Genomic DNA, 21,018 nt, shown 5'->3' on the forward strand with positions numbered 1-21,018 from the left:
TCTGAGATAGGCAGTTTATCCAGGTTTACATAGGTTTTATGACCTGTATGGAAGTGACAACAAAATCATACCTGTCTTGAACTTTTGTTAACTGAATTATCTGAAACTGCTGTTCAACATCTACTGGTGGAAATGTGTCACTTCTTATCAGAGAATCACACAATCATTTGGATTAGGAATAACCTCTAAGATATCTCATTCTAACACCCATGCCATGGGCAGGGACAGCTTCCACCGGATCAGGTTCCTCAAAGCTGCACACAACCCACCCTAACACACTTCCAGCGATGTGGGCCATCTACAGCTTCTCTGGACAACCTGCTCCAGTGCCTCACCATCCTCACAGCAAAGTATTTCTTCCCAATATTTCTTCTTAATTTTTAAGGAAGTAAAATTTGAGAGGTGTATGCGAACAAGATAAATTCAGTTAGTATATTTTAGGACAATGGAAGCACGACCCTCACGCTAGGATCCACAGGCTTTCCGGTAGATAATGCTTTCTTTTGAAAACGCAATTCCTCCCTTTGATCCCCAGTTCTATGTTAAGATTCAAGGACAGAATAATTGTTACAGACTGCTAAGACAGAACACTTCCACAACCCAAAGATGGAAGTATTGGAACATCTTCTTTAAGGATATTGTAAATTCCAGAGATCCTAAACTAGTTTTCATTAAAACACAGTTTTTAGGTGGAGGAAAAGACTTCAGAAAAAGGACTGAAAGACTGTTAAGACTTCAAAAAAAGGACTGAAACAAAACATCCGCTGTGACAACCATCCCTTTTCTGGACAAGAAGACTGTCTTCCTATCTTGCCATTTAACACAAATCTCACTGACTTGCCAAAAAACTTTCCTCAGTCTCTTCCAACTTCTTAAGAAAAGATTCTGCCCTTTGCTGCTGAAGCTTACCTGTGTGCCTGCACCCTGCACTTTCCTGGAGCATCCCTCTGTCGCCTCTAGGGCACAGCAGACTGCGACACCTTGCCCTCTCTGCCTGGTCCACCATGTGGTCCGGGAGCTGGACCCTGCTGACCATTTTCCTTTCCTAGGAGCACCCATCCTGTTTCTTTCAAAAACTTGTAGCCAGCCCAGGGAGCAGCAGCCAAGACAAGGAAACAAGCAGCTTTTTCCTGTGTTACCCGCTTTCTATATGTGTAAACTAAACATGACATCTATTGCAAACACAGTACACTCCAACACACAAACAAATCAGATACACATGCATACAGCCAAAAAAATTCACAAAACTCTGGTTAATTGGTAGTATTTTCTTTGGTTAATGCCTCCATTTTGAGGAGAGTGGGAAGAAAAGTGAGTAGCAAACTGAAAGGAAAAGACATTTACAAAAGGATTTATGCTGACGAATTTCTTAAGGCTGAAAAATTCAAATCAGATATTTGCATCTACAGTAACAGAATGATTAATTCAGCCTTTAGAGCCCACCTTGCTGGGTCTTATTTGAGAATTCAGTTGTACAAATTATGGTTTTTTAATAGCTACCTTGTGGAAACCAGAAAAGTTGAGAAGCGATAGCCCGAGGCACCATATAACCTCTGGTTGCTCGTTTCTCAAAATACTCTATATAATGGTTTTAATAGCCTGATATGCAGTCATTCATCACTAATTCAAAAAATTAAGGTTCTTTGATCTATCTAGATAGTATTTATCACATTTATATCCAAGCAGTAGCATGGACCCAATACTTATTTCTATTTTCATAAATATATATAATAAAATTTACATTTTACTTCTAACAATAAACTGCAGCAACTCCCCAAATTTATGTTTAATAAACTATCTCACATAACAAGACATCTTCTCTGAATGCTTGCATAAAGTGTATTCCACTGCTTCTTAATTACATAAAAACAGTGCCACCATAGAAAACTTTGATTTCAAAAGAAAATACTTTGGGTCCACAACCCATTGAAGACATGCATGCATAACAAAGCTTTGTTCACATTTAACATGAAGCCAGCTGCCAGAAACAGAATCAACTGAAAAAACTATGATACAAATAAAATTACTTTGTGTGACTTTTTTCTTGACACAATGACAAGTTTTTCTGAGACAGGATTCTGTCTCTTAATAACAAACAGTTTCTGTCACATACTGTTCACATCAGACCGGTTTTACAAATCAATAGAGTCATTGTTTAATGCTGGTACACTGAAAATAGAATCAAAATTACTGACCAGTACCTGCAATAAAACAACTTTCCATAAGTGAATTCATTTCAATAATTTGTGAGGTAATTACTTTTTGAGGGAGTTCTTTAAACATAGAAAAGTATTATTAGAAGTACCTCCATTTTTCATATATCTTCTAATTTTAAGCAAGTAAGTTTTAAAATGCCACTAGACACCAGGATTTTTAGTGGTGTATTTTTTGTCAGCTTTGGTTTAGGTTTTTGGTCTGATTGGATTTTCAGGTACTTCTCTTTTAAAGTCTGAAATACATAAATAAAATCCGGCATTTGCTAATGTGAGACTTTGATAAACAAAGCCTTTCCCATATGAACTCCTTTGATGTATTCTAAGAGTTGACCACAACATCAGGAAAATAATTTCTATTTTCTCCACCTGTAAACTCTGAAATCTATGAAGCCTGAAACATCTGAAAACTATGAATTTTCTCATGCAGTTCCAAGGAAGGAGAACAAATAGCTATCCTTAATAGCATACACTTTCCATTTATTGTAGATACTGTAATTGACTGCTTTGAATCTCACAACTGACCAAATGTTCTGCAGCAGAGGTATATCACTGAATAAAATATAAATAAAGAACATTATCAGACCCACCCTGAGTCCAGTCAGTCCACATACCTCTCAAATGCAAATCAGACTAAATATGAATACTCAGTTATTGTTCCACTTTTACTGGCCTTCTGACTTTTGCAGAAGTGTGTGTGATGAGGGAGCAGGAGGTGAATTGCACCATGGACAGTAGGCTTTCTGACAGCTATGGGCCACCTGTTGTTCACAGACGGCCACTTTATACTCACTTTAAAAGAAATGCAGAAGAGCCTGTGAACCTTATTTTTCCTCACAAAGACCTGCCACTTCCCACTCAATGGACATCTCATTCTTTTCAGCTACACCAGATTGTCTTACCTCCTCTTCCATCACTGACACCCAACATCAATGGAAAGAAGGGCTCCCTCTTTAGATGTAGAATTACAGTAATTGAAGATAATGCCCAAGCTCTTGTAGCAGACAAAAGCTGAGGTCCAGGTATCAAGTTCCTAACCACCTTGTGGATGCAATGTCTTTAAATATTCATAATTAATGTCTCTGTGAGCATTTAATACTAGCTAAAGGATAACTTCAAGGCAAATATAAATCCCATAAGAGTATTGCCTCAAAACCCAGAGTGACAGAATTCTGACACGGCTCCATTTCATCAAAGCTGCTGGGATTCAACAATATCCAGTTAAAAGAGATTGCTTTTCAATCATTTCCATGTCTGACACTTAGCAGATTCCAAATCCCAGTGATCAAGACAACAAAACAACACGCCTTGGATCTAAAAAATAAATTTCTTCCTTTATTACTCTCTACACTAATTCATAGTTCACATCTGCTTTTCACTGTTCTTGTATTACTTTAATTGCTTTTGAATTACAGCTGAGTAAGAACACTGTAGCACGCCCTTGTCCTTATTCTGGTACTTCACCTATCAGCAAGAAAGTATGTGCAAAAATACTCCCTTTATACAATAATATGTTGGCTAAACAATTGAACAGTACCTCTTAAGAACTCTGAGATAATATTTTTGGAAAAAAATATTGTAGAATCCTATTTTAAAAGAAAAAAATCCATTGCTGTGTTCTTGAAACTGAAAGGTGTTTTCATGGAAATTATTCAAAAAAACTTTCAGAAATTACTTTAAAAACTTATATTTAGTACTGTCCTCAAAAATGCTGGTCTTACACACAAGTCTTTTCAACTCCAATTATTCCTGACCCTACTTATATTTTATACTTTGAAATCATCTGCCAATTAAAAGCACTTAGAATTCTTTTTGTGGAAAAAAAAATGACAGCACATCAGCATTATATACAACTTCTGGACGAGAACTAAAGAATTCCCTAACGACCGAAGGCAAGCAATAAACACAGCGAGGAATTTGGACCATGTGCCAAGATATGTAATCTAATGACTTAGCAGCAATGATCACAGGTAACATCTCAGACTCCATAATCACCCATGTCTCTGCTGACTTAAACCTACTCTTCTGGTTTGCAAGGGCAAATTAACAGTTTCTTCTTTAAGCCTACTGGTTTTAGGAACTGATTGTGCAGTTGTAATGCACACCTGGGACTGCTTGGCACCAAACACTGTGTTTTGGCCCACATACCCCGATTGGGCTGTAAGAAGCAAAAGTGTCCTGAAAAAGAATTTTCATTAACACTGCACTGTGAAATCTTTACTTCTAGCATCAAGAAGTCAATATATATGACATTATATCTTGAGAAAACAAATATATGCCATGAGTGTTCATGACTGACAAATGAAACTTAAATTCCACTACATAATCATTACTTCTTTCTTTCCAAGAAGAGAATATTGGAGAACATGGAGAAATTGGAGAACATGTTCTTTTCCCTCTCCCACCCTCATGCTCATGAAAAGTGTACAACATCATAAAAAAAGTTGCTCCTTCAAAACTGTAGCAGTCCAGCAGGAAAGGACGAAGATGGTATTGTTATGCTGCCTAACTGCAGCAGTTTACAGTTAGAAAAAAATAAACCATGAAAGCTGATTAAAGAGACAATCATAAGAAGGAAACAGGATGTTCATTCTCTACCTTCACATTCAATGCCAGAAGTGTTCTGAAACAACATCAATGTAATTTTTTAACTATTTAAAATGCTCTGTTTAAAATAAGTAAACAAATTGAAGTGTTTCTTTGCACAGCACACTTCTCATTGTCTGAAAGTTAAGACATTTCTTACCTTTCCCTGAGCTTTGCCTTAGTTACAGAGTTTCCCCTGCCTAAGCTTCCAACTATGCTGCAAAACAGAATTATTGCCCAGAAACCTGGGTTTGACCAAACAGTTTGGCAGAAGACTGATAACAGGAATCAAAAGACAAACACCAGGTTTCCATTCCCATCATCCTGTGCTCAATCAGAGACTGAATCAATCCTCAAGTTTAATTTACCAAAAACTAAGAACTGATGCCAAGTTGTATTGGCTGGAGATCATCACAGCACTGAATCTCACCCATCCTTAGCAATTTCTCACCTGAAAGTTCTCTGTGTTATGGGCAGGCTAAGAAGAGATGACACAAAGCCCCAATGCCAGTCTTATGTCACATGACAGTGCTTCAGGATTTACAACCTTATCTGCTCTGTAAGGGCTCTGTAAGGGAGTTTTACCTCCATGCAGCAAATCAGCACCACCAAAATAAGAAGCAAAACTTATCTTTAGAATCATTTTAATGGAAATTATACTGCATACCATAGAAAGTACTGCTATAATGCAGTTTGCGAGGAGAAAGAGAACAAAAGAAAAAAGCCAACACAAAACTGGAAATCAAGATGTTAGCTTAGATTAACACCTCTTATTTTCTATTGGGCCAGAGTGTGGTAGACAGCACACAAACTGAGCTGAGTTTGAAGACAGGATTAAGGGGGAAGGCAGTAGTTGGCATTGCAGTTTTGGGTATGTGCTTCACACAGATGTGAAACCACAGAAGACAATACTAAAGGCCCTTAAAACTATGCCACTGAAACCTCAAGTTATTAAAAAAATCCTGTCTTCAAGGGCTGTAACAGACAAGAACAACTTTAAAGCTGGCACATGTTCTGTTTTATGACAAGGACAACTCCATTGTTTAAAATCCCACTAAACTAGAAACTCTATGCATCAACTCAGCTCCACCCAGAACACAGAGTTATTTAATACTACAGTTTCAGAAGCTATGTTATAGCTTGTAACATTCAGCTGTGGACTGCAAAATTATATACAGTGACTAAGGTAGAAAATAAATAGCTAATTAAGAAAAATGGTCCTTTATTAACGAAATTTTACATTTTGCTTAGCCAAGTTTTCCTCCATGATTTTATTAAAAACCCACACGACTAAACCCTAGTTTGCTGAAGACAGCATAAAGATTTCTTTTCCTGAAGAATCTTCCAAGGGAAGTTTTACAACTTGGGAATTCTTTGAAAGTTCTGATGTTTTTTTTACTTTACCTGAATAACCACAGCAAAACACTGACTGAGAACTATGAAAATTATCCTTCATGGTAAATATGAATTTGTATGGGCTATTAAAGAAGAAAGTGACTTAACAGATCAAAAGATTAAATTTCCTACATCTCTTTGTACCCCTCCCAACTATCAAGCTGCCAGCAGACAGTACATGGTGTATACCACTGAAATCTGTGCTTTAGGCTAATAGTCTGTTGGCATTCTGGATACTGGTTTGAACATATCCAGCTTCTGCCTGGAAAATTCATCCACACTGTCTCCTGTCACTAGCAGGAGAAAAAAAAATAGCTAAGCAATGAGATAGCTAGAGAATACAGCGTCAGTCCTGATTAGTGCCACAGTTCTCAAAATTTCCCAATTTTCAAAACCATGCAAAAATATCAACATGCTTTTTTTAATATAAAAATCTTTATTCAAATACCAAACTAAATATTATCAACTGAACTCGCTTAATTTTCTTCTAAAATGCTGGCATAAAAACACTGGAAAACCACAGAAATGCAAAATTTTACTTACTTGAGAAAATGCAAATTATAACCAAATAAATTATAACATAGTACAATGAGCTGTGCACCTGAAATTCAATATTTATAAAGCTAGTGGATCTGTGAAAACAGAGGATTAGAATCCTCTAACATGAATATGCTTTGAGGATAAAAACAAAGTGGAGATTAATTTCTTCTCCCTCTTCACAAGGATCTAGCATGTTTGCCTTCTGCATTCCAGAGCTTAGCATAGCTTTGCAGCTGTACAAATAATTTTTTTCTGTTCTCTTAACAGGCATTCCAGATTTCTTATTTGTTCTGTATTATTATGCCAGGTAACAGCAGGGATAATGATGCTCCACCTTTGACCATGAAAGGAAGAAAATGTAATTCACTTACCTGGGAAAATAGGAAGGACAGCCAAGTGTAATTAAATGCAACCAATCAGGTTTAATTAAAGGAGATGAACCAAACTGGAATGTACTCTTTTATACTCTTTTACCATCAAGTTTAGATGAACAGCTACACAAAAAATAAATAAAGCCTACTCCTGTGAGGTTTATCTACCAGCATTTCATCTAACACTCTTCAATATGATACGAATGAAGAAGAGGACTGCTCTAAGGCCTCAGAGTCATAAGTCTGTAATCCCATTTTAAGTATATGATAAAAGGACTAAGTAATCACCAAAAACCTATTGCAAACTTATCCTTTATTTTTACTTAATTATGTCAACACATCGGAGTCAAAACTAAAAGCTCCACTGTAAGAAGTAAAATGATCTTTCCTGAGAAGTTCTCAATTCAAATAGATGAGATGGAAAAAGATTAAGGAAGATAATCTCTACTTGATATTATGAAAATGAAGCACACTCCAAGATCACAGGGAAATAAATTAACTAAAAACTGAAACTAAATTTCTTGAACTACCCCTTCTTTGTGATGTTTTTACATTTCAGGTTTATTAGCCACATTAGGAGATAGCAGCTCCCAGAAAACTGTCATAAAAAAGGGATGCAAGTGAAAATACTCTAATTTCCTACAGAATCACACCAAGGCAGCAATTCACTGAAGACAGAGCTCGAAGCAAAGAACTCAAAGTCTATATTAACCAATGCCCTTCTCCCAGTATTTTATGTGTTACTGCTCCAGATCTACTTACTGTCTGACATTGAAATGAACAGATAAGGTAACTGAAGCTCAAAAAAAGAGTAATTTATCCCAGGATATAAGTAGAGCTTCTTTAACAAAAGCATAAGCAAGCATACAAATCCTCATTCTGTAAGAACCTCGACATCCAAAATGCAATAAGGTTTGGATGTATCTTGCAGCTATAAAATTAAGCCCAGTAATGTAGTTTTTATATTCATTGCAGAGAGTTTTTCAGCATGCATGACACACTGCATGTCACTTCAGCAGAACATGCTTTCTGTGTTGAAGTAATCTAGGTACAATTCAAAGATAGGGAACAACCCAAAAAACAGCTCCTAAAGATATATAAATTGATATCTTATAATTTTATGATACTCATTTTCATGAGAACCTTGTTTTTTTCACCCTTTATTCACTGAAATGACCTTAATTTGAAAATCAAGACGAAGTGTAAAATGTTCTTTTCTCCAGTGGTCAGGAAATTCTACCTAATATATACAGAAGGTTAGTGAGCATCACATGAAACAACTAATTTTTCCTCTCAGATTATTGCTGATAATTGCACTGCTCCAAACAGCAAGGGGTATAGAACTCTTATTTCATACAAAGTGATTATTAATTGTCATACCACTTGTTAACTAATGATAACTGAAAAATTGATTTCTTTTTTCAGCTTCTTAAAATTTAATAAAGAACAGCAACCTTTCTCCTAATACTTGAATGTCTATAATCAAGAACTTTTGCCAAGCTGTTTTTCTTTTGTTTAGCCATCTAACAGATACAGTTGGACATTTAAAGGCATAATCATTCGACCACATTGGAAAATCCACAGAAAAAAGTTTCTGTATCATCATAGCCATGCTGGAAAACATGAAACAGAACAGTGTCAACACTCATGTTGCTTTCCTTGCAGCTCATTTCCAGAGTCTGTTCAAACAAACACATTGTCTTCTTGCAGGATTGTAATACCATGTATTAGGCAGAAGCTGGTAACATTTCAAATGACAGAGAACTTCTGCTTAATACAAATGCCAAAATGAATAAAGAAAAAAAATAATGGGCATGTTCCTGGAAAAATTTTAAGGCTTTTCAATTTTTTAATTTAAAAAAATTGCATACCAGAAAATGTTAACGAGCTGAAGGTCCCCTGAGTTCACTTTTACACATTCTGTGCTATTTTGATGCCCCTGCCAAAGAAAACTGTTCTCACTCAGAACTGAAGATATTTTTTTTCAATGTCATAGCAAAATCTGAAATCTAAAAGTATCTTATTCGTCGTGCTACTTTACTCACTTCCTTTAAACCACTCAGAGTTATCAAACTAGAAGCAGAGAAGACAAAAAGATCACAAGTCACACAGTTAGAATTCAACAATACCTTTAACTTCTTCGTAAATGCTATCATCTATTGCGTCACTGTTCGCTTGTCCAACATCATCATATTCCTCTTCCTCCTCTTCAGGAATAGCATTAGATCCTGTATCTATGCAACAGCAGTTTAAAAAGTTAACATCTAGTGGAAAAGAATGCCTAAGCAGAAATTTATGCAAAATGAAAACAATTTATCTATGACTTGCTCCTTCCAGTACATTCTGCTTATTTTTTTTTATACTGTTCAAGGGGTAAGAAAGGTTTTATATGAAGGAGCTTATATAAGGGAGAGCTTTCAAGCTAGATAGTATTCTGGGAGAAAAGCAAAAATCTTGAAGAAAGAGAAAAGTCATATAAAAGCTGTAATACAATCGAAAATTAGGACTTGCTACTCAAAACTTGGACATGTGGGAATCCTACAGGTACTAATATGACAGATAAGTAAATGGACAGAACAATTGTCACTAAGCAGTATTGGCAATAAAGGCAACTGCTCTACTGGCTGGCTTACCTTGAATTACAAATTTGACTTGCTGTACCCATTCCTCTGCTTCCTTGGGAGTGGCAGCTGTAAACTATTAAATGCTTATTAATAACTACTAGCAGTAATGTCAAAAACACAACTACAATTTCATTAGCAATAAAAAAGAGGGAATGTAACATTCCCGTCACTTCCTCCAGAAACCATTAGCAATTCTTTTCATGTCTTCTGGTACTTTTCTTGCAAGGATGCTTCTTATAATGTACAGCTAATTTTGACAAATTTACGTAATTGAAGGAGAGGATGATGGATTTGAAACTCTGATCAGCAGCTGGCAGCTGTGCAGAAAAAAGCTGCTTCTCTTCATCAATGTCAAAGCCAGAACTGATGAACAAAATTTGCCCTTGACAATTAGAAGACACCCATGAATTTCTTTAGACTGCTGGGTACAGTTTTCTTAAAAATGTTCTTGTCAGACTCCAACACACTACCTGACAGCTTAATTAACTGGCTTTCAACCGCAATCTCAGATATTTAAAACTTATTAAACTTACATTCCATATTGATGTCTGGCTGATAGATCTCTGAATTGCACAGCTGATATGTGCCTTTTTGTAGGTTTTCCTTGAAAAGCCATGACCAATACAATATGTATTTAACACTGATACATATTTTAACTTTTTTCTACTATTTAATTCATCCAAGAAATCACACCGACACACTATACAATAGATATTAAAATGGTAATATTGAAATGACCAATAGATAAAGATGATAGATTTCCTTGCTCTTGACCAAAAAGATAATATTTGAACATGTACATACATATGTTTAATCAGATTTTTTTTCCTAATATATGAATATACAATATATGCAAGCAAGGGCTTCCTTTTTTCATTAAGATATCAGTGACAGTTGTTTCACTGAAATGCTAATTCAGTAACTGGAATTGTAACAGCTTTGTCAATTAAATTTCAAGTCAACATAAAAAAGTCCAACCTGATAAATGCGCTTATCTGGAGCAGAGATTTCAAAACAACAATCTTTCTTCGCATCCTTCCGAAGGCTATTATTCATTCTGATGGTGTAGCCCTCTAAGGCAAATTCACCTTTCTGTTGTTTGTCTGTTGGAGATAAAAAACAAAGTTAGAGCTTCATTTACAACAGTGAATGTAAGTGGCTCAGCAGGTTATCGTTTATTCAGATTTTGTTTTCTATTTCATGAATTTTACAAAGAACACGGAGGTTTTTAGCCAAATGATTAAGTGATGCTTCCTGAGATAAAGCTTTATTTTAAGGGAAGATGTACCCAAAAGTACATTTTTTCTGTAGGATGCCTAAGGAATTCCACAGGGGGATGTTTGCAGATGGTGGTCTTATTTAGTAAGAAGTGCGTGTTATGACACTTGTATCTAGGGAAAGCCAAGAACTGGAACTTGCAAGACACGTTTCCTATAAATCAGTGTCTCTTTCAGGTTCAGTAAACCAATGGGAAAACCTGTCTAGCTCGGAACTTGCTGAGCTCCCTCCTAAACTAACCACTTCACTCAAAAAATAAACTTCAAGCTTCTTTTTAAGCAATTGGAAAAGCTGCTTTTCACATTCTCCCACCCACTCCCAGATGTGGCTCCTTTCAACATGGCAAAAATACAGAATGAATTTTGCTATAAATTCAGGTGTGTGCATCTGTGTTCATTCCAAAAGCCATTCTCTCAAAACAGCAAATGTTTAATTAGCTAATAAAAGTACTGAGCCCTACCACAGTTTATTAGGTACAGCCATGTGGTTGTTTTAAAGACAATATTCTACTTTTCAAACGTTCTGGTTTATAAAAGTATCACTTACAGCAGATCTGCCTTTAAATACACTGCATGTTGTGCAAGCGGCACCTGTGCACTCCTTTCAAGCCCTTCAAACCAAATTCTAGAGCAGATTTTATGTGCTCTGGCATATTTTGGCAAATATTAAAAAAAACCAAAAAATGTAAAAGTAATTAAGTTTTGCAATTTCTGCAGATCACAGTGCAGCATTCAAGTGAAGACTGGCATTGTATTTCACATTTTGCACAGGCAAACAAAGAACAAAGTGCAGTTGCATATTTTAAAAATGTCATTTAGTGTCGGGCTTTTTTTACACAGAAGAGAAAAGCATTAATTAACAATAAGCACCAGGCACAGCAGCCAAACTACTTTAAGTATTGCTGAATAGAACTTAGGTGCAAATTAAGCATCCATTGCTTACACTTGTCAACAAAAGGAGAAAATTTCTACAGTAGATAAAATAGTTTTCAACAAATTTTTGTCATATTTCTGGGAATTTAATAGGAAAGAAAATCTGTTTCCACTCCTGAGAGGGTAAAAATTGGCTAACAAAGCAATGTGAACATACATGGACATGAGAGCATTCATCAGTCAAATATTCTTTCTAGTAATCTTATGTGCACATCAACACATATTCTCTGTCCTTCCCACCTTTTTATGAACTCTCACCCAGGGCAAGCAAATACCTAATAACACAATCATATGAGAAAATCTGGGGCACCATTCTATTTTCACTTCTAGTCACTTCCCCCACAGTAAGTTTTATTCTGTCTTAAATAAGTACTAATAATATAGTACTAATATTTTCTATTTGCTCAATCCTCCACCTCTATTTCAAACAGCACACACATGCAAATTTCATGAAATCATACCAAGGTAGATATTAGAAATAATAACTTGCAATAGGTTAACTAGGTTCCTTTTAATGAAATTCATTTTTGCCTAGGACTGTTATTGTTCCCTCCCTTGTGACCTCAGGGAGAAGATGAAGTGAAACACATTAATTTCTCACTCTCCCATGCTGGAGGTTTATCAAAACCCTAGAAGATAGGAGGACGCAGGCAGAATAAACAAATACCAGGTTCAAAAGGTAAAAACATTTTGTCAAGATAAAAATGAGGCAAGTATTCAAATTTACTCTCTTGGATTATTTCTGAGACTGCTTCTCTGTGACATGGATGATCCCTTTTATGGTAATACACTTTTACAGAGCTAATCTCGAATGATCTTTGCACTGTACTCGTTCTTTCAAAGAGCATTGCAGTTAAACCACAAAGATGCTGTACTTTGGATTAGGATGGTGCATGACATCCACATCGCATTTGATTGTTTTTCTCTTTATACGGTTTAACACGCTACTTCAGTGCTAATGAAAATTACCTGTATACACCACCAAATATTTATATACATCCATCCTTTGCTATTATAGTCTTTCAATGACCATTACAGCAATAGACTAGATTTAGCATTGCTGCTTTTACTTCCAATTGTCTTACCAGTAACCTCTGAATAAAGTCCAGTGTGGTGCAAATGAGGAAATTCTAAGACAACGAGGTACTTCACAGCCCTGACTCAGAACCTGTTATAGTTGAAAGACTCTAAGAATTCACACTCCCTGTGGCAGCAAGCCAGAGGTAAGACGCAGTACGTCCTGAGAAATGGCTCCAGAAATACAGAATGGCAGAACACAGGTCAGCTATAGCTCAGTTGCCTGCTCTGATGGTGACAAACAGTGGAGGTCTAAAAATGCCATTTGCTCTTGCAGAATACACCTTTTCAGTTAGGACTGGAGACCAGCTGAAAAGGATCAGACCCCCCTTGATCACCGCGGAGCAAACCATGACCCACAGCAGCTGCTTGGCCAGGCAGAGCAGTCGGGTGCAGGCTTGAAGGCAGAGCCATCCTGGCATCACCAGACTCAACAATCACCTCGACTTCACTGCTTGGCACAGGCTTGCAGCTAAACGGGTTTGCACTGACCTGGGCTTCTGGTTTCAAGATGCTTTGTACAATTAGGGCCACAGCGACTCCTGTGAACTTTCACATCACCAGTTAAATTGTTTGTATCAGAAATATTTTCTGGAGACTGTGCTTTAGGGAGAATTAAATAGTTTCTGATATTAAAATGTTTTGAAGACTTAAAGATTTTACTTGGAGAATTAAAATTAGATACTGGTAGTTTTTATAGCAGGAGTCAACAGTAGCTTCAGGAAGCACATTTACATTACAGATGTTTAATTTTCATTTTGAATCCCCAAATCAGAACCAGAGTTTTGCTTAGGCAGGAATACAACAACATATTTAGGAAGAACTAGGGAGATATATGCTGATGGAACACACTTCTCTGAAACACAATAACATTTTTGCTGGATGTTATTTTATCAAGAAAAAATTGTTGTTACATTCAACCACAGAAAACCCCTAAGTTGTGCCAGAAAAAAAAAAAAACAGAAATGCAAAAAGTGTAGTATCAGTCTTGTAAAAATAAAAAGGACTGTGAACATCATAAGCATAACTTGTTCCACAATGAAGCCAAATCTCATTTCAGCATAAGCTGTCCTTTGCTCTCATCTGCTCAACCTCCTCTTTCCCCTGTTTCCTATGTCAGGCACAGAACAGAAAAAATAAATCTGGGTCTGTGAAGATCATTTTGCAACAGGAATTTAAAATCACAAAAAAGTAGTATAGCAGAGGGGAGAGTCAGGCACTAAGTATTGGAAAAAAAAAAATAAAAAGCTAGTACACAGAATTTTAAATGAACTAAATATGGGGGCTATATTTAACATAGAGAAAATTCAGATCTGAATAAAATTTGAAAGCCTTTAAACATTTCGCTCACATATAAACTTCATTCATCCTAAAAAGAGTTAAACATTGTTAAGAGAAACAGGGCCAATATTATATTGCGTAAAGAGAGTCTCAAGGGAAGCAGAGAAAAAACGTTTTGAAGTAACCTTGTGTAACTAAGTCCATGGGAACATTTAAAACAAAGAAGGGTAAACCTTCAATGAGATTTTGAAATTACTGGGTTGTAAATTTGAGGCCTAAGGCGATGTGCTCATATTATTAGCACATGTAAAAAGAATTAGTGCACTCTGAAGAACAGAGAGGACTGGGATAGTAGAAAGGAAAGAAGTTACAGAGAAAGACATAAGGAACAAAGGCAAACAGAAAGATTTCAGAGAGTGATAAAGTATTTATAGATACTATTAGAATCTATAATTTAACTCTCTTCATCTTGAAATTAGGAACCTTTAAGATTTTACAGTATACATGGCTTCATGCTAAATGTAGTTTCGCATACTTTTCCATGTGCAGGACGTCTGCTACCAAAAAATAGCTCAGTGTAAGTATCTCCAAAATGGTAATTCCTTTTCCAGCTTTTGGACAAATACATGCACAGAAGTTCTTCCCTTTAAGACAGCAGATCTGAAACATAATCAACTTTTTTTTTCTTCTTCTTTTTTCCTTTAATCTAGTCCTCTGAGAAACTGAAATTGTAAAATAATTAAGAAATGGAAGAAGTTATTTAGGGCACTGAATTGTTTACATTCTGTTTGCTTATACCCAGTAGTTATTTTTCAAATAACACATTATTAACAACAAGTGTGAGTCCTGAGGTCTGAATTTAACAGTCTTACAGCAGAAGACTCAGTACACATTAGATAGATGCCTTTGATTTCCATCACCCTGCTACAAGGAAGTCCTGTTGAGCATGCACAATTCCCTTTTCTGCCCAAATAGAAGTAGTTCACCACTGGCCTGGTCATCACTATCTTATTATTCAGAGAAATCCAGAACTATCATGTCCATGTTAAAACTAAAGAAATTGAAAAATAAAAAATAAACTCAGACTTTTCTAAAAGCCTCTGAATTATACCCCTCTTTAATATCATATTACTGGCGGGCAAGCAGATACCATTTTCAAGTTATAAAAATGAAAATAAATTTTTAGTGCCCATTAGCAGAGGAAAAATTACCATAATGTTATCAATTACTGTCTTGCTAAACATTTAGCCGATCTCTCCAGTTTGCTGAGACAGAAGGGCATATAACATTGTGGCCTAGTGAGAAAGAAGTAATGAAGCCATTAATTCAATCATTTATAAAGCAACAAATTAACTTTCCTTATTCACAGGCACTTTGAGGTCTGAAAGGTTATCCATACCATCTCGGTGTCTGAGGATACAGGAACAGCCAGAGATCATATAGAAAAAAAATAGGGAACCAGGGTACTCAATTCAGGGTGCAACTGCATGGAAGAAAAGAAAAGAGAGGACTATAAAAGATTTATGGAAGGAAAGATGATGAAAAGGAACACCAGGCAAGTTTCTCAAAATCCCACCCAGCTCTGACATTTGAACACAGCCCTCTGCAATGCTGTGGGCCACGTGCTGGCAACTGATACTGCAGCACAGGCATAAATACACACGTGCATCCCACAACACCTATTTCTGACATGTGATTAGCTCAAACCTTTAAGCCTTGTTTCTCCATCTACTCCATTTATTGGTGATCAAGAGAAAAAATGCAGGTGATTCACTTAGACCTGTCTATATGGCTGGAAAAATTACATTGTTTCACTACCCAATGCTACACCAAATGGAGGAGAAAACTGAAGAGAAAAGAGGGAAACAAGAAATACGCTGGCCTGCACTGTTGAAGAGATGCTTGGAGTTGTTTAGGTGAACACATACACAAACACACAGCCATTTACTGTATTTCACAGGCTTTATCTTGCAGTATATACTTCTGGACTAGGCCTTATTTTTCATTATTCAGCTTAGAGCAAATGATTCTGAAACTCTTCCTTACATTATTTGTGAGCTTTATACACTTCCACACTTCTTGCTTTCCCAATGCAAAAAGGAGAGAAGTTTGGTTAGAAGAACTAAAACTGCTTTGGAAACAACAAATCTATACAAATAATAAAAAGGCATCCTATAGCCTCATATTAACCACTCAGTTACATTTCCACTGGTACTTAAGCATGAAAAAATCAAACTTCAGTCAACAAAAGACACATCACTGCAGACACAAAATAGCTTTCACAGTTTATTCACCTATGGTCTGGTTTTAAAACCAGACACAATTCAAAGCAACCAAGGTGGATGCAGAAATCCCTGCTGCCTCTCAGCATTACATCCCCCAACACAGAGGCACTAGCAGCCCATCATCCATCTAAAGTGATGCAGGCAGCAGGAGTAAGCGCGTGTGGAATCCTAAACACTTTGAAACCAGGTTCACAATTTGCACAAAGCCACCACACACACACTTCAGTGCTGTTCTACAGTGGGTATGAACACACTCTGAATTTCTACCTGGTCCAAGTTATCTGGTACAGCATCAAGGGTCACAGTAAAAGAAGGAGGCCCCCAGCACAACAGCATGCTACAGCAGGTACCACTGCTGGCCACAACAGTGGGAGTGAAAACAGTTGCAGTGAGTAAATGCCAGAGCTGCTCAGGATTGCCTCATCACACACCTCATCCATGCTGACACTGTGCAGCTGAACAGCGTGGTGAACTGCAGCATGTACCCCCAGAACCATTAAGGTGACAGCTCACTTCTGACAGCATGCTAGTCTGCCATGGCTGGTGTCCAGTTCCTGCTCAGTGACAGTGAGTTGCTTCTGCACTGCAACAGGCACTTTTATATAGGATCACAGGCCTGAAGACAGTACCTCTGACCAGTCCAGAAAAACCAGGTTCAGGAGTGACTTGGTCATCCCATATTACAAGATCAAGTCACTACATCAAGATTAACTAATTTTTCTGCAGTACAAGCACCAATCCAATGGAGGTAGGGCAGAAATTCATGCATCTGATTCGTTTGCTTCCTCCATGAATTACAGGAATTACTGCTTGGAGTCCAACTATGCCATGCTCTCTACAACTACATGAAAGGAGATTGTAATGAGGTGGGGGTGAGTCTCTTCTTCCAAGCAACAAGTGATAATACAAGAAGAAATAGCCTCAAGTTGTACCAGGGAAGGTTTAGATTGGGTATTAGGCAATTTTTTTCCCTGAAAGAGTTGTCATGTATTGGAACAGGCTGTGCAGGGAAGTGGTGGAGCCACCATCCCTGGAGGTATTTATTACACGTGCAAATGTGGCACTTAGGACAGGGTTTAGTGGTGGGCCTGGCAATGCTGCATTAATGGTTGGACTCTATGATCTTAGAGGTCTTTTCCAACCTAAATGATTCTGTGATTCAATACAGTTCCAATGGACCACGTGCCCCTCCCACAACCTTAGGTTATGGATAGGAGGACCTTCCCCAAACAATCTTCAGCCTGCAAAAGCTCTAAATGCATTAGCCAAAAAAAAAACATCTCTATAGATCCATAAATGAAAGAGATCGCACAAAATACGACAGTCATTTCCTAACGTGACACCAACCTCCTGAGTGCTAGGGAATGTATTTCTATGCGTCTTAACTTTCAATACAGGTATTAAAAATTGCACACAGACTTGATAATCAGGTTGTTGCAAAAGAAGAAAGACAAAGACAAAGACCAGGTGGGCAACATGCCTGCCTTAATACAAAGATGACATGCTAGAAAGCATAAGTAATCATTAGCACAGCCATACAGAAAAGAATGTTAAAAAAATCAAGCCTTTTTTTTCCTAAAAAAATAGCAGACAAAAATACAAAGATTTTATAATCAACAACAATCTTTATGAACTAGCAATATCTTCTGAAAAAATAATAGCTATTTTTAAATAGCAATGTATACTAGGCAATGTATAACAATATATTTATAAGTAAACAGCACGTGATCATTTTCCAGAGAAATAATCAATCAGTACTGACAAATCCAAATCAGTATCATGCCACATCTCCTCAAAATTTCTGAACAAAGATTTTTCATGTTCGTGAAGCCTGATCAACCTGTAAATCCCAAGAAGAGAGCACAGAAGAAAAAGCAACATTTAGCAGACATGCTAGCAAAACTGAAAAGAGGACATGATGGGAAACTAGCAAAATGAAAACTGGACTGACAACTTGACTCTTTACTTCTTATGGTTTTAAAGAGAGGACAAGCTTAAATGAGTCAGTATACCAAAGAATGAAACAAACTGAAGCAAATCATATTAGTCTTTGAATAAAAAAAGCCAACATAATAACTACCTAAAGTAATCTCAAAAATAAAAGGACAAACAAAAAGACAAAAAAAATTAAATGGAAAGTTTGCCCTAGAATTTTTTTGGGGGAGGTGGGGGGGGTGTTGGAAGACATTATTTTACTTTAAAATTTACTCAGATACAATCATGCATCATTTTGTTTACCCTTGAACATCAAATGTACATGTCACAGAATTTAAATATGTTTTATTTGACTGTCAATTTCAAAAATTCAAAGTAATATTACAACATTTATGCCAGATTCTTTCCAAACTGGCCATTTAAATTTGAAAGTCACCTTCAGAAGTTTGCTTTAGTTTCCTTTGCTGACTCCAGTTAAATACATTACTTTATTTCTAGCTTTTCCAGAGCATAACCTTTTAAATAGAAATAAAGAACTCCACTGTGCAGCTTTTAGATTAATATTTTCCTGGACAGAACCATCTCTAAGGAACTTGGAAGGTATAATTACTAGAGGATGTTTTCAAATTAACATCCTATTTGGAGAGAAAGAACATTTTCTATCTAGTAAAAGAGTTGAATACCAGCACACTACCAAACTGAACAGCCAGCTGTTATTAGCAAACTAATTAGCTTTAAAAGAAACTTAAATTTCTTTTTCCTCAGTTTCCCTGCTTTAGAAAACACTGACAAGTTCTGATGAATATTTACACAGTTTAAAAATTCACAGCACTGTCCAATTTTTTTAAAAGAAAAGAACTTTCTTTTAAAAGTTTCATTCCATTTCTTAAAATTACCTTTTCTTTGCAGTTTCCAACTCCAACAAATCTTTCATATCCTTTTACACATTAAAATATAGTTGCTTTCATAATTGTTATAAGTACCTTTGTCACTTCCATAGTAATAGAAGACTGTCTTGCTGATAGCACACCAACGCTTCTGCCATTCAAAGCCAAGAAAACTGTGGTCTGAAATTAATACAACATGTGTTAGGTTGGTTTATGCCATTATTGAACAAAAATGTGTTACTTCTTTTCAAGGGTGAGGTAAGAGGGAGGAGGAGCCAGGAAAAGACAGTAAGGAAAGGAAACTAAGGAAATGCATGGCACTGAGAAGAAAATTAGAAATAAAAATTGGTGGTAAGAAAACAAATAAGAATTTTAAATCACATAAAGAGGGAAGTCATGTGTAACATTAAATATAAGGAAATAATGAACAACTTCCTAAATATTTCCTAGAGTTATCGCAGCATTAAGTGGGTATTAAAGTGACAATATAAGATTTATTGAATCAAGGTAAATATTGACTGAACCAAAGCTGAGATCAATATTTGCCCTCTTGAAGGAAAATAAATCTTGATGCTCACTGAAACATGAAGTCAACATATGGTACTTGTACATACGTTCCAAATGTTTTCTTCAAAAACATCTGAAAGTCTCTGAATTATGGCTGAGTGGACTTTCACAGCATGACTTTGTTAGTAAATAAATAGGATTTTCTTTCAATACTATAGAAGCAATTATGTGCTATGCTTCTTTTGCATAATAATGCTGCAACATTTCAGCTTCTCATGTTATTTATCACTCCTGTATAAAGTTGTTCATGTGTATAACATCAAATACAGACATACAGACTTCCCAGACATTAAATATGCACTAGCTTTCACAAAGATAGCTAAACTTACCTTTTCTACGTTTTTCCAGGTATCCAGCCTTCAGAACAAACTGAAGATCCTGAGCTGCAACGGGAGGAAACTGATTGCCTGAAAGAAAAACAAATTCTGTAAAGCACTGCTTTTCAAGAAAACTGCTACAGAAGCATTAATAAAATTGTAGATTTTACACTCTCAATATGCAGGAGCTACTGAAAAAAAATTCTAGTAACTATTATGGCAGATTATTTTAAGTAAATGAAATGTCTACCTATCAATGTCAGAGCTGTTGCTGTTGTCCTCACCACTTGAGTAAGGAAAAATATAGCTGTGTAACAGGCCTTGCAAGTTTCAGAAGGAAAAGTACGTAATGAAACAAAATACAGCAACTGTTTCAAACACAGCCTGTAAAGCAAGCTGGATAATGAAAGCACTAAGTTTTCAAATAGGAGAAACCCAACCAAGAATCTCAATTGAACACAATTAAATCAGAAATGTGGTTTTGGATACCAGCTTCACACCAAAATACCTTGAAACAGCATACAAGGGGAAGACCCTCTATTACACATCTAAAAAAAAAGAAACCAGATGAAGAGACAATAAAAGGTGCTGCCTGTTGCTGACAGATTTTGCCTAATTTGCAATATATGACACAAAACTACTGCCTATAGGATCAATAGGTGATAATGGATAAACCAGACATTGTACAGACATCTACAAAACTGTTGACCTACAGACACTAATTTTAGAC

General features: G+C 36.3%; 1 protein-coding gene across 1 annotated transcript in view; it reads right to left on the reverse strand.

Moving 5' to 3' along the window:
• SKAP2 (src kinase associated phosphoprotein 2) overlaps positions 1-21,018 on the reverse strand; it is a 118,478-nt gene that overhangs the window by 27,772 nt on the left and 69,688 nt on the right. The window contains exons 5-9 of the mRNA XM_063153475.1: positions 20,301-20,378; positions 19,501-19,584; positions 10,708-10,832; positions 9,739-9,802; positions 9,235-9,339 (exon numbers count right to left, since the gene is read on the reverse strand). Of these exons, the coding sequence (XP_063009545.1) occupies positions 9,235-9,339; positions 9,739-9,802; positions 10,708-10,832; positions 19,501-19,584; positions 20,301-20,378 (456 nt within the window). The remainder of the gene's footprint in view (positions 1-9,234; positions 9,340-9,738; positions 9,803-10,707; positions 10,833-19,500; positions 19,585-20,300; positions 20,379-21,018) is intronic.

Source organism: Melospiza melodia, chromosome 1, assembly GCF_035770615.1.
Source record: "Melospiza melodia melodia isolate bMelMel2 chromosome 1, bMelMel2.pri, whole genome shotgun sequence".
Classification (NCBI taxonomy): Eukaryota; Metazoa; Chordata; class Aves; order Passeriformes; family Passerellidae; genus Melospiza; species Melospiza melodia.